The 11,967-nt window shown below is 51.3% G+C and overlaps 1 protein-coding gene and 1 non-coding gene across 2 annotated transcripts; both read left to right on the forward strand.

The window, feature by feature from the left end:
• The first annotated feature begins 1,101 nt into the window (after positions 1-1,101).
• Positions 1,102-2,259, forward strand: LOC136547296 (probable calcium-binding protein CML46). The gene has a single exon (XM_066539252.1). It carries the CDS (start codon positions 1,413-1,415, stop codon positions 2,013-2,015), a length of 603 nt encoding a protein of 200 aa, XP_066395349.1. The 5' UTR covers positions 1,102-1,412; the 3' UTR covers positions 2,016-2,259.
• A 1,130-nt stretch (positions 2,260-3,389) lies between these two features.
• On the forward strand, positions 3,390-3,463 carry TRNAI-AAU (transfer RNA isoleucine (anticodon AAU)). Its single transcript has one exon. It is a non-coding gene; the product is annotated as a tRNA-Ile (tRNA).
• Positions 3,464-11,967: the final 8,504 nt, after the last annotated feature.

Here is an 11,967-nt window from a genome sequence, read left to right on the forward strand (position 1 = left end):
ATGGCCATGTTCAGTCTCGGGTGTGGCTCCCATTCCAGCTCTTGTTTTTGCCATCATAAGTTCATGGTATTGTGTCCATGTAGATACATTGTACGTGTACATACACTGTAGTGTAGCGGGTCTCGCGGGTTTTGCAGCCAAGTGCATTGTGTCCGTGAAAAACTTGTCTGCAAACTCTATAGCATAGTGGCTGGCCGTAAACCTGCTAATAAACTTTGTGGCAAGCGATCTGGGTTAGCGTCCGACCGCGAACGAGCCCACCTGCAAGGCAACTCGTATATGATATTATGATAACCTACTGCTATTAACTTGTTTTGGTTTGAACTCAAGGTTTCGACCGTCAACTATAGAATCTATCCACCCCATTTTCCCAAACTAACACAACCCAGCACGAGTGACTCCTTTTTTCACACTGCATGGTTGGCTGGTCCGGTCCGTACGGCGCACAGTTCGCATTTCCACACCAATTACCATACCACGCACGAAACTTACGTGCATTTTCACACAACACAGGAAGCTCGTCCGCGCACGACTTATCCAATCCGAACGTCTCACGCCATCCCATCCAATCCCTCATGCCAAGCACGTCTCGGAATCACGCTGACAGGCCCCTCGGAACAGCAGCATCCAGAAAAATAACGAGTGCGTGGACTCTGGGATTTTGCCCCCGATTTCAACTTGTTTTTTTAGTCGGAATATTATTTTTCTCTCACAACAAATTAGCTGGAACAGTCCTTTAAATTATTTTTTCAGCGAAGTGAACAGGACCTTTGGCAGGGCACGCAACGCACGCACTACCCGAGCTGGTAGCCAGCACCACTGCCGGCTAAGCTAGCTAACCACGCAGAAGCTTCGCCCCTGCCGTCTGCCGAGAGAGCAGTGCAGTGCTGTGTGTGTATCGTCTAGTGTCAACCGCGACGGATCACATGACGAAATGAAGCCGCACCCAAACGCAACCAACCCCCGTCTCCCCATTTCCACCCGTTTTCTCGAGGCCGCACCTATTCCGATCCACCACGCCTTTTCTTTAAGAATTTCTCGGGGATTTTCCGGGCTAAGTGGTAGCGTCCGGCGTCCGCTATCCCTCTCGCAGTCGCAGGGCCAAGTACTTGGCGGAAGCAGACGGGCACCTTCCTGCGCGCTGCCAGGACAGGACGAGCCGAGCCGACGCCATCACGCCATGCAAGTGACCTTCCTCCTCCTCCTCCCGCCCGGCCCTAAAGCTGTCACGCCGCCCGCTATTCCTTGCCCTCACCGTCGGGTCGTATATATAAGGCTCGCTTCCACCCCCACCATCTCTCCAACCACAACCCAGCGCATCGCAGCGGCGGCAATTCGTCGGAGCAAGCAAAGCTAGCGCCTTCCTTCGCACGACACAGACTAATCAGTAACCGATCTCGATCGATCGACCGATGGCTGAGAGGACAAACGCGATGGCGGCGCCGCGGCCACTCCTGCGCCGGATGCTCTCGTTTCGGGAGCCGCTCCTGGTCATCCCGTACCTGCTCAGCTTCCTGGGCGCCGCGGCCTCGGCGCTGGCCCGCAGCCACTCGTCGCTGCTGCACTCGCTCGCTAGGGCGCTGTTCCCGCCCAACGCCAAGCATGCCGCGCACGCGCCGTCGTCCGCTGCCGCGCCGCGCCCGGACGACAGCGACGGCGAGGACGAGGACGCCGCGCTGAGCAAGGCGGAGGTGGAGGCGATCATGGCCACGATCGGCCTCGCGGCGGTCGGGCGCGGCGAGGGCCTCGCGGCCGCCATGGGCCTCGACGACGTACGCGGGCTCTTCGACGCCGAGGAGCCCAGCTTCGCGGAGGTGCGGGCCGTCTTCGCGGTCTTCGACGCCGACCGCGACGGGTTCATCGGCGCCGAGGACCTGCAGGGCCCCCTGGCTAGGCTCGGCATCCGGCAGGACGCCGCCGCGTGCCGCGCCATGGTCGTCGCGGCCGGCGGCGGCCGGGACGCGCGGATGAACCTGTTCCAGTTCGTCAGGTTCCTCGAGAACGGCCTGTGCTGATGAGGCTGCAGGGCCGGAGGAGCAGACTGTTCCTTCATTTTTTTCACTTCTTTTTCTTCGTTTCGTCGCCTCAGCTGCTCGTGGCAGGAGATGAGAGAGTGTAAGTTCGTCGGGGGTGTGTTTTTCCTCCTGCCATGAGTTTTGGGGGTGGACTGTGCAGCAATTAACGCACTAATTCCCAAGTTAAGAACAATCAATTGATGGAACTAATTTGCCGGTTGCAAGCATCTCACTTTGATGATCATCTACTGTCTATACTCTATACTGATGACATATCCTGAATGCCTTCTCTTTATCTTTTTAATTTTTTTTCTAACTCGAATGCCTTCTCTGACGAGACAACAAAATATAAATCCTTATTAATTTCTACCATGATCACCTGATCAGACAGACAATCCGCTTCATTGGCGTAAAGGTCAATCCTCGTGGTGGAGAACTTGTTGGATCAGGACTCACTGTTCGTAGTCCACCACGCGCGCCTGGAATTTCTGCAAATTTCGGTCAAAAATTCAATCGCAATGATTTCAACCTTCAAAGCATTGTCTGGGGGTCTGTCCCCACCGATTTCGCAAGTCTCGGTCTGTTCGTTTGGCTGTAGCTTGTCGTAAACGATCGTAAATTTCCAGCCGGAACAGTATTTTTCTCTCACACAAACCAGCCAGCAGTACTTTTTCACGAACCAGCAACAATACGAACCAGCCAACCAAACATGCTGGTCGGGTCCGTTCCATCAGGGTCACAGCTTTGATGTGTTCCTGTTATTAGTTGGCGCTGATGCCAGCCTGATCCAGAGGCTGCTGTGGCGGCGACCTTCCACGAAGTTTCGCAGGGGGGCTGCTGCTGCAGAGCTCGCTACTTGGCTGGCGTTGGAAACTTGCCGGCATGACACCGACGTGCCCGGACCGGAACGGTCCAAGCCGGGGTACGTAATGTAACGGGGTCTGCTGCTGCAGAGCTCGCTACTTGGCTGGCGTTGGAAGCTGTCAGGAAGCTAGCCTGGGCTGCAGGTGAGGTGTACACGACCACACCCTCTCTGGAGTCTGGATGCGGTGTCATGGACCTGTAATTGTGAGGTGAAAGGCGCATGATAAACGACGCCCTGATGGCCAGTCGCTGGTCTCCGTCGCATCCATGAATATATTCTCGCCATCAGAAAGAGAGGAGGAGCGAAGAACTGGCCGCTTTAATTTCTTCTAAGAATCTGATCGCGGGAGGCTCGCCAGATATGCAGTGATCTTCACTCTCCACGGCACAAATTAAAAAGCGACCAATTTTGTATTACCGTGCGTGCGGTATAGGATTCCTTGGCTTCAAGATCAGCGGCGGTTGGTTTGTCTAAGTAATTTCCCTTTTTATTTTGAATATATTTGCAAAGGCCTATTAGCTCAGTTGGTCAGAGTGTCGTGCTAATAATGCGAAGGTCGCAGGTTTGAGACCTGCATGGGCCATGTTTTTTTTTTTGGAGGAGGGATTGTCTGGCGGACATCCAAAGTGATGGTCGTTTGATGACGGACACCCCGTTTTGAGCAGTTAGCCAGAAGGCACTTTGGTTCGTGAAAATTAGACCACAGGACATCGCGGCCCGGTTTTAGCCGTTTGAGGAGAGAGAAAATTTAGTTTTAGACATCCGGTGCCCGTGAGCCACACTTAGGTCCGCCCCAACCTGGTCTGGTTGGATCCCATAAGAAAAGAAAACCTCTCTCGCTCCCTGTGTCGAATCTGACCGGCCCACTCCTCTTCCGCGCTCGCCCGACGGTCCAGACCCAGCCGCAGTCGCCCTGTGCCGCGCCTCCCTCTCTCTGACGTGTGGTCCTCACCCGTGAAAGGTTCTTGTGCGGTTTTGGTAATTGAGTGACAACCTAGGTGGACTTAATTGTGTTTATGTGAGATACACAGGTGATTAGTCCACAGGTACATATGTGTGAGCAACATATGCCATGAAGGTGAAAATGGCTTGGAGATGTTGTAAAGCTCACACATATGATGATGAAGGAGCTTATTGCACATGAGACATGACATTGAGTCATATGATCAAGGTGGAGAAGATCAAGACAAGACTTGGCTTGATGGACCGGTTGCAAGCGTGAGGGCAAGTCGGAGGCTTTAGAGCGATGGACCGCGTGGCGGTGAAGCTTGAGCAAGACTTGGCGCCGATGGACGAAGGCAACGGTGAAAAGCAAGTGATATCAAGATCGATGAATCAATATGATCACGTGATGATATGAAGTGGATCATATCATTGTTGATCATGTTGGTGCATGTGTTGCATCAACATTGGAGGAGATGGAATGGAATGCGCAAGGCAAAGGTATAACCTAGGGCATTTCCTTTCACCGGTCATAGATGTGTAGAGAAGTTGATGACCGGATTTAGGATAGATGGTCGTACTATCAAAAGGGGCAAACTTGTTTGCATATCGGTCATCTAGTGACACTCGAGTGATCTAACTTTGCATCGTCGCTAGGATTGAGTGGCGTGGCAAGTTGAGTGGCTAATCCTTTGAAAAATGATTGTGAAAATGCTAACTCACATACACATAGTGGTGTACACTTAGTGGTGTTGGCACATTTATAAAGGAGATGAAGTTGGAGTTGATGTGGATCAACTCGGTGATAGAACGGAGGTGAAAAGAGTTTGAAACTCCACCGGTGGAGTGTCCGCCCGTAGAGTGCGGACAGTCCGACGGTACCACCGGCGCCCTATACAGAAAAGATAGAGTCTCATAGAGTGCACCGGACGCTGGTCACGCAGTGACCGGACGCTGGGGTCCTGCGTCCGGTCAATGGCGATAGACAGCGTGCAGACGTCGGTCATCGACCGGACACTGGCGCTGGAAGTGACCAGACGCTGACTGTGTGCGTCTGGTCAGGGTGACGTGTGGTGACGTAGGCAGAGCAGAAAGGCCAGAGAGTGACCGGACGCTGGTGCTGCGTCCGATCACGATCGACCGGACGCATCCGGTCATGTCTGGTACCTTACTGGAAATGACCGGACGCTAGAGTTGCTGCGTCTGGTCAGTTCAAGCTGTTGCGTCCGGTCGATAGATGACCGTTGAGATTGGGCGAACAGTATTTGAAGCAAGGGACACATGGCGTGCATCGCACGATCGGACGCTGAGGTCCAGCATCCGGTCGATCGGACCGGAGCGTCTGGTCGTCTCGACTTTTGCCCAGTGAAGGGATAACGGCTCTATTTATTCGTGGGGTTATAAATAGAAGCCATGGTCGGCCTTGGGCCGAGAGCTGAGCACACTAGAGCCTTGGTGGCTTGTGTAGTAGTGCTTGGAAGCCCTTCATCTCACATATACTTGATAGTGATCATTCGATTATGTGAGAGAGTGATTCTAGTGCGATTGCATCGTGAGGTTGCATCGAGTGGCACTAGGTGATCGAGTTGCAAGCCGGTGGTGCTTGTTACTCTTGGAGGTTGCCACCTCCTAGATGGCTTGATGGTGGTTTCCATTGAAGCCCGCAAGAAGCTTGTGCGGTGCTCCGGAGAAGAGCTTTGTGCGAGGCATTGTGCTCGCCCCGCGGGAGCCACAAAGAGCAACTCTAGTTTCAGGGTAGGTTCTTGCGGTGCCCGACATGTGGGCTTGGCGAGTGATGCCAATTAGCCGCCGAACCACCAAGTGAGCGATCGACACAACGGGGACATAGCGTGTTGGCAAGCATGTGAATCTCGGGAGAAAAATCATCGTGTCAACCTTGTTCTTCCTGTTGGTTTGCATCCTCGTTACACAAGCTTGTAATTACTTTCATATACATTGTGCTTTAGTAGTTGCTCTTGTAACTAGTTAGCTTGTGTAGCTTACTAGTTACCTTCTTGCTTGTGTAGCATAGAAGTAGCTCCCTTGCGTGGCTAATTAGGTTTGTGTAACCTTGTTAGTCACTTTGCTTAGTTTGTGTAGCTAAGTATTTGCGCTCTCTAATTTGGCATTGGTTGCCTTGTTATTGAGCATTGCTAGTGAGCTTAGTTGGCTTTGTGCTTTTGCTTACTATCATGTGTAGGAGCTCCCTTGTTGCTTAAAGTACTAGTGGCATAGGTTTGTGTGACCTTGCTCCTATAATTGGTTAGATGAGCTCTAGCTAGCCCGACAAGTTTGTTGCTTAATTAGTATCTTTGGAAGGTGCTAGAGAACATAGATAGAGGGGTGTAATCTTGGCTAGACCGATAGTTCTAATTCCGCACTTATTTTGGTTAGTCGACGCGATTAATTTTAGAAAGGACTATTCACCCCCCTCTAGTCCGCCATCTTGATCCTACAACCCGTAAGGACCATCTCCCACCTCCGGTCGTCCCTAACCTCTGCCATCACCGGCTCTTGGGTGACCAGGCTGCTCCACGCGACCGAGCTTGCCACGAGGACAACGCCCCTCCCCTTCCCTGCTCCACCTCGTCCATTCCTCCCCAGTCCACCGCGACACGCTCTCTGCGCGGTTCTGTATCATAGCCGTCATGGCGGCATATGACCGAGCTCCCCCACCACTCATTCATCCCCCTCTCTAACCTATACAAGGGAAGCCCCGGCCCCGTGCAAGCACACCGCCACCACCCCACTGCTTCCCGCTCCCTCTCTTGTCCTGCAGCGCCTCCCGCCGTCGCTGCCGCCGCCGCCATTGGTGAGCGCACATCTAAGCTCTTGCCCTCCCACTATAGGCCCATGCTTGTCTCGCTGTTGCTGCTCTCGGCCTCACAGAAGAACATCGCACCCGCTGCGACCCTCTTCGACACCAATCTGTGGCCTTTGTGGGGTGCTACGAGCTCGCTGAAGCATGTCACCGCCATCCATCCGCCTCTCCACAATGCCTCCCCTCTCGGTGCCACTCCCGTCGATGAGATACCCTCCATCGACTTCGCAGTGAGCTCCTGAGTCCAACGTACTTGATATCATCGTCTCTCATGCTCCGTAGCCCGAGATCGGGTTGCACTGGCAAGGGTTCGCTGCCGTGCTCTTCTCTCCCTCTAGCGTATCCCTTCACTCTAGGCGTGGTCCATGGAGCTCGCGTGCACGGGTTGAGGAGCTCATCAGAGTAGAGGACCAGCACCGACAGGGAGGACAAGCAGGGGAGCACCACCAGCGGGGAGGAGCAGCAGAGTATCGGTGGGGAGGAGCAGTAGAGGTGAGGAGAACGATGGGGAGGACCAGTAGAGTACCGGTGGGGGCGGTGACAGGAACCAGCGTGAGGCTGGCTCGGGCCTGGCCTGAGAAAAACGGTCGGTTCTTACTTGGTCCAACCAGACCAGGTTGGGGGCGCGGACCCAACTATGGCTCAGGGGCACCGGATGTCCAAAATGAAATTTTCTCTCTCCTCAACCGGCTGAAACCGGGCCACGGTGTCCTGTGGCCTAATTTCAACGAACCAGAGTGTCTTCTGGCAAACTGCTCAAAACGGGGTGTCCGCCAGCAAATGACCATCACTTTAGATGTCTGCCAGATAATTTTCTCTTTTTTGTGCAATGAGCTCTAGACTTGTATGTGGGCCTGCAATAAACTCTAGAGTTACTTTTTTGTGCAATGAGCTCTGGAGTTGTACGTGGGCCTGCAATGAACTCTGGACTTAAAATTTTTTTGTGCAATGAGCTCTGGACTTGTACGTGGGCCTGCAATAAACTCTATACTTGTACGTGGGCCAATGAACTCTGGACTTGTACGTGGGTCTGCAATGAACACTGGACTTGTACGTGGGCCAATCACACACATTCACGCTTAGAAAAAGTCTACATTACCTCCTCAACTTTCGGAAAAGTCCATTTTTCCTCCCCAAACTTCAAAACCGGGCAAAATATCTCCCTCAACTTTTAAAACAGCTCATCTTACCTCCCTGGCCCTGTTATAAGCGGTTTTGAAGGTGATTTTGTCTTTTTCTTATTTATTTATTTTGGCTAATTTTTTGAAAAATCATAGTAAATCATAGAAAAATCATAAAATAGAAAATCCAATTTTGTTGGACTCCATATGAGTAGATCTACAGAGTGAACATATAATATGATATACTTTATGTAACACCTCTGGTGTTACGAGCTCGTTTAGCGCTGTGATTTAGGCCTAAGTAAAATTTTCGAAAGCGAGTTTCTCGGATTTTTTATTTAAAACGTACTTGATGTGATAAGTGAATTCTATGTGGCTTAGTTCCGTGGACTCGAATTAACGCCAAGTCAAATTGCTCAGTACGTAAAGATATTTAGGAATGTCCGATAACGATTCTAGCCAATAGATAGCGAACGGTTTATTCTATTAGATTAAGCAGGGAAAGAAACTTTTAGAAATAAAATAAAATTCATTAATAAATAGAATGACATATATATAGCCTTGGTCTAGTAACATGTGTACGTATAGACTCGTTTTAGTCCCTACAATAATTTGGTAACATACCCACGATAACTGTCCGTCTGGCCACCTCACAAATTCAACGTGATTAGTGTGAAAGCACATAGTAGACGAGAGGTAGCGCGACTGCTCAGCATGGTTCATTTACTTTTCTGACGCGGCATGCAGCGTACTCACCTGGCATTGCTATTGTTCACTGTCTCGTTCTCGTCGTGGCTCTGTATTTCTCTGCATTGCAAAGCCTCCCATCCAACCGCATCTGAACTGGTCCACTACGTTGGACGTCTGAAATTTGTGCACGTGGTTCTGCCCCTACCACACTAGGTCCTTTCACTTCCTGGTGCACGCGCAGGTGCGCTGCTGTCGGCCACGCTGTGCCATCCCATCCTGCCTCCGCGTCGGTGCTCTGGCGTGTGTATAACGTATTCCTCCCTCATGCTGCTGTCCCTGTGTTAATGAAGTTGGCCGAATCCTCGTGTTGTTTTTCTCCTCCCTTTTCTATTTCTGCTTGCATCTGTCTCTGATTGTGCTCGCCTGCCCCAGCGTGTCCCTGCTCTGCTTGGTATTGCTATTGTACTGGACGCGCAGTAGGCCACGTGCGCCTGCTTTCGCACGACTTTGTTTGGGAGCGCCTTACTGGGATTTGTGAGTCGCTGCTCGCTCTGTCCCTTTGCTTCTGTGGCCTGCCTTGCTTGTATCTGCCTGCTCCATCGCATCATTCCTGTAGCAATCAACGTCTCTGCCTTGTGTGTCTCTACTGCTTTGCTTGTTTCTATCAAGCCTCGCGCTGTTTCCTCCTCTCTCTATTTCCCTCCTGCTGAGGAGGAGACGCCCAAGATCCAGTCCATCATCGCCCGTCCAACGTGTGCGAGCACACCCGTGCTCTTAGCCTCGCCTCCCTCTTCCTTGTTCTGCTGCTGCCATGCCGAGCAAATCGCGCTGGGCCAGTTGTTCCTCGGTGCCTCTCTTGTTTCCTCTCCGCGAGCGTGCGCCTGGCCCGCGTTGCCCTGCGCTGCTCCCCTTTTGGGACGACCGCATCATCGTTGCCTCTCCTGTGCGCTCGCATCTGCCCAAGCCTGGAGCACCACCACGGTCCCGCACTGTACCGAGCCGCAGCGCCCGCCGTGGCCGCGCTTCCATCGTCGGCCACTGCGCACGCAAGCTCCACGACCTGCCCTAGTCGGACGCCGCCCCTCTCAGGCGCCCCTTCACCTCGGTCTACGCCATGGCTAGACAAGCCGAGTCGTGGCCGCACATTTTCCCGCGCCACCCGACGCCCGCTTCAGCGTCTGCTCCTGTGCCTCCCTTCAGCCGTCGTCCACGGTCTCTTCGGGGCACGTCACGCCTATGCACGCGAGCCGCGGCACCGGTCCCTCCCGGCACTAGGCGCTCGGCCGTCTCCTAGCCACCCCTTTGGCCGGTGTTGCCACGCGCCATGTCCTCCTCCTCGATGGCCGTAGCTCCACGTCATCGATGCTGCCGTGGGGCTCCGTCTCCAGCACCTGGTCCGCCCGGTGCCGAAGGGCTGCCCTCACCAGCTGTCGTGCCGCACCCACCTGTCGGTGCGCCGTGTCTACCCTCGCTGCCCCTGTGCAGCATCTTCGTCGTTGGCGTGCCGTCGCATCGGCCGGTGCTCTGTTTCCCCTGTCCGTGCTCTGCTTCGAAGCTGATAAAAAGGTAGAAAATGACTCAAGCGTAAATATCACTTTTTACCGAGTTCATTTCGTAAAAAGTGCTAGACTCATAACTTTACAAGAAAGGGCTTAGTTAATTCGGGGAAAGTTCAAGGGTTTTAGTGCAAAACTATCGTCGTGTTTGGGCTTGGCCGCGTGGGCCGCTGCCGCTTACGCGCCTAGTGGGCCACCAGCCGGGCGCATTGTTGGGCCATCCGCGCCTCTGCCCACGCCTGAGCCGCAGCGCGTGCCCTGTCCGGATCGGCCATGTGTTGCTGGGCCGCCTGGTCGGTAGGCCATGCGCCCCCCTATGGGCCGCGCCGCGATGCTGGGCCACTACGCCGCGTTGGGCCACGTGCGTGTCTGCGGGCCGAGCTTGGCCGGCCAGGGCGTGTCTTGTGGTGTTGTTTTGTTTTGATAATTAAGTGCTTTTCAAAAGTTGAAAATAAAGTGTAGAAAATCATAAAAATACCAAACCAGTTTTGTTGAGTTCCTAAAATCATGATCTAACTGTTAGTATATTTTGTTCACATAGTGTGATAAATATTCTTGGGAGCTATATAATTAATTTAAGGTACTTAATATTGTAAAAATATAAATTTATAGAAATTGTGGTGATAAATTTGTAATATTGTTGAATCTAAAATATTTACAGTAGGCTCCTAGCAATATTAGGTACTCACTGTAATTTTTGTAGCTCTAGAATAATTAGTTTACTGGATTAATAATGATGTCCTATTTCGAATAAAGATTAAATTGATAGAATAGAATAAAGAAACAACTTGGGTTTTGTATAACTAAAATATTTGTTGGGAAATAATGCCTTATTCGATAATATGGATATGTAGCCTAAGTACGGTCGTCGTTAGAACTAGCTCGTTAGCTTGTGAGGCGTGATCGGGTTTCTAAGCATTTCGGTTGTCGTTGATTATTTACATCTATGCATTTGCATCAATGCATACCATATAGGTACGATGATGGATCAACGGACCAATTGAAGGATGATTGGGAATTCGAAGATGGGGTAATGGTATTCTCTCCAGGAGATAATGCAATGGGCTTTCTATTCAGATGATGGTGGATGATCTAAAGATGCATATACTAACTTTTTAATATAAATATTACTCATGCAAGCATCGGTGCATAACCTCTATTATTCTGCACTTTAAATTATATTGTGCATTAAGTTTTAAGGATTTGAATGAAACCTACTTTAAATTATATATATCTTTATCCTATGAGTCTTACTAGTATTACAGGATCATGTAGAATGCTATGCTACAGGACTTCGGTAGAAGTCGAGCGATTGATTGTCACTTACGAGAGCTAGGAAATATATTACTGTATTATTATCACTTGAAAAATATAAATGGTGGAAAGTAAAAATGATGACCGAACAGGGATATGGTTTGGGTATTAGTGGGTGTAAGAGGTTGTGTCGCCGCGAACACAGGGCATAGCTTGGTTACACTGCTTTCCCTGTCCGTATCGGTTAAGGACCGACCGTTGCATAAGACTCTAGGCAAGTCACAGACTTATTATTCCAAGCACATACTTGGGTATAGGCGCTTAGAAGACTTGTTGCTCTCTTGTCGTGGATCCGGCTCTTTCTGGACCGACTGTCTTGGTGATTTTTGGGTTATAAGGTCATTGCACCGTATTGAGTCTCGGACTCAGGAGCGGGGGCTTGGAGTACTAGTTTGGACGAGGACTTAGACGCCTAGGATAGAAGGGTGATGGGTTGGTCATGCTTGTGCCTTTGGGTATAAGCAGGGCGTGTGTTTTCGAGGTACCCAGATGGGGGCATTGATTCACGAATCACCAGGAAATCCGGTACGGCTCGTCGAAGGTCTAACACCATAGTAAAAACTGAAAGATAGAAGATAGAAAAAGAAAATCTTATTGCTCACCACCTGCTTAAAAGTAGAACAAGTGCTTATATATAATAGTT

The sequence above is a fragment of the Miscanthus floridulus genome, chromosome 3 (genome assembly GCF_019320115.1).
Source record: "Miscanthus floridulus cultivar M001 chromosome 3, ASM1932011v1, whole genome shotgun sequence".
In the NCBI taxonomy this organism is placed as follows: domain Eukaryota; kingdom Viridiplantae; phylum Streptophyta; class Magnoliopsida; order Poales; family Poaceae; genus Miscanthus; species Miscanthus floridulus.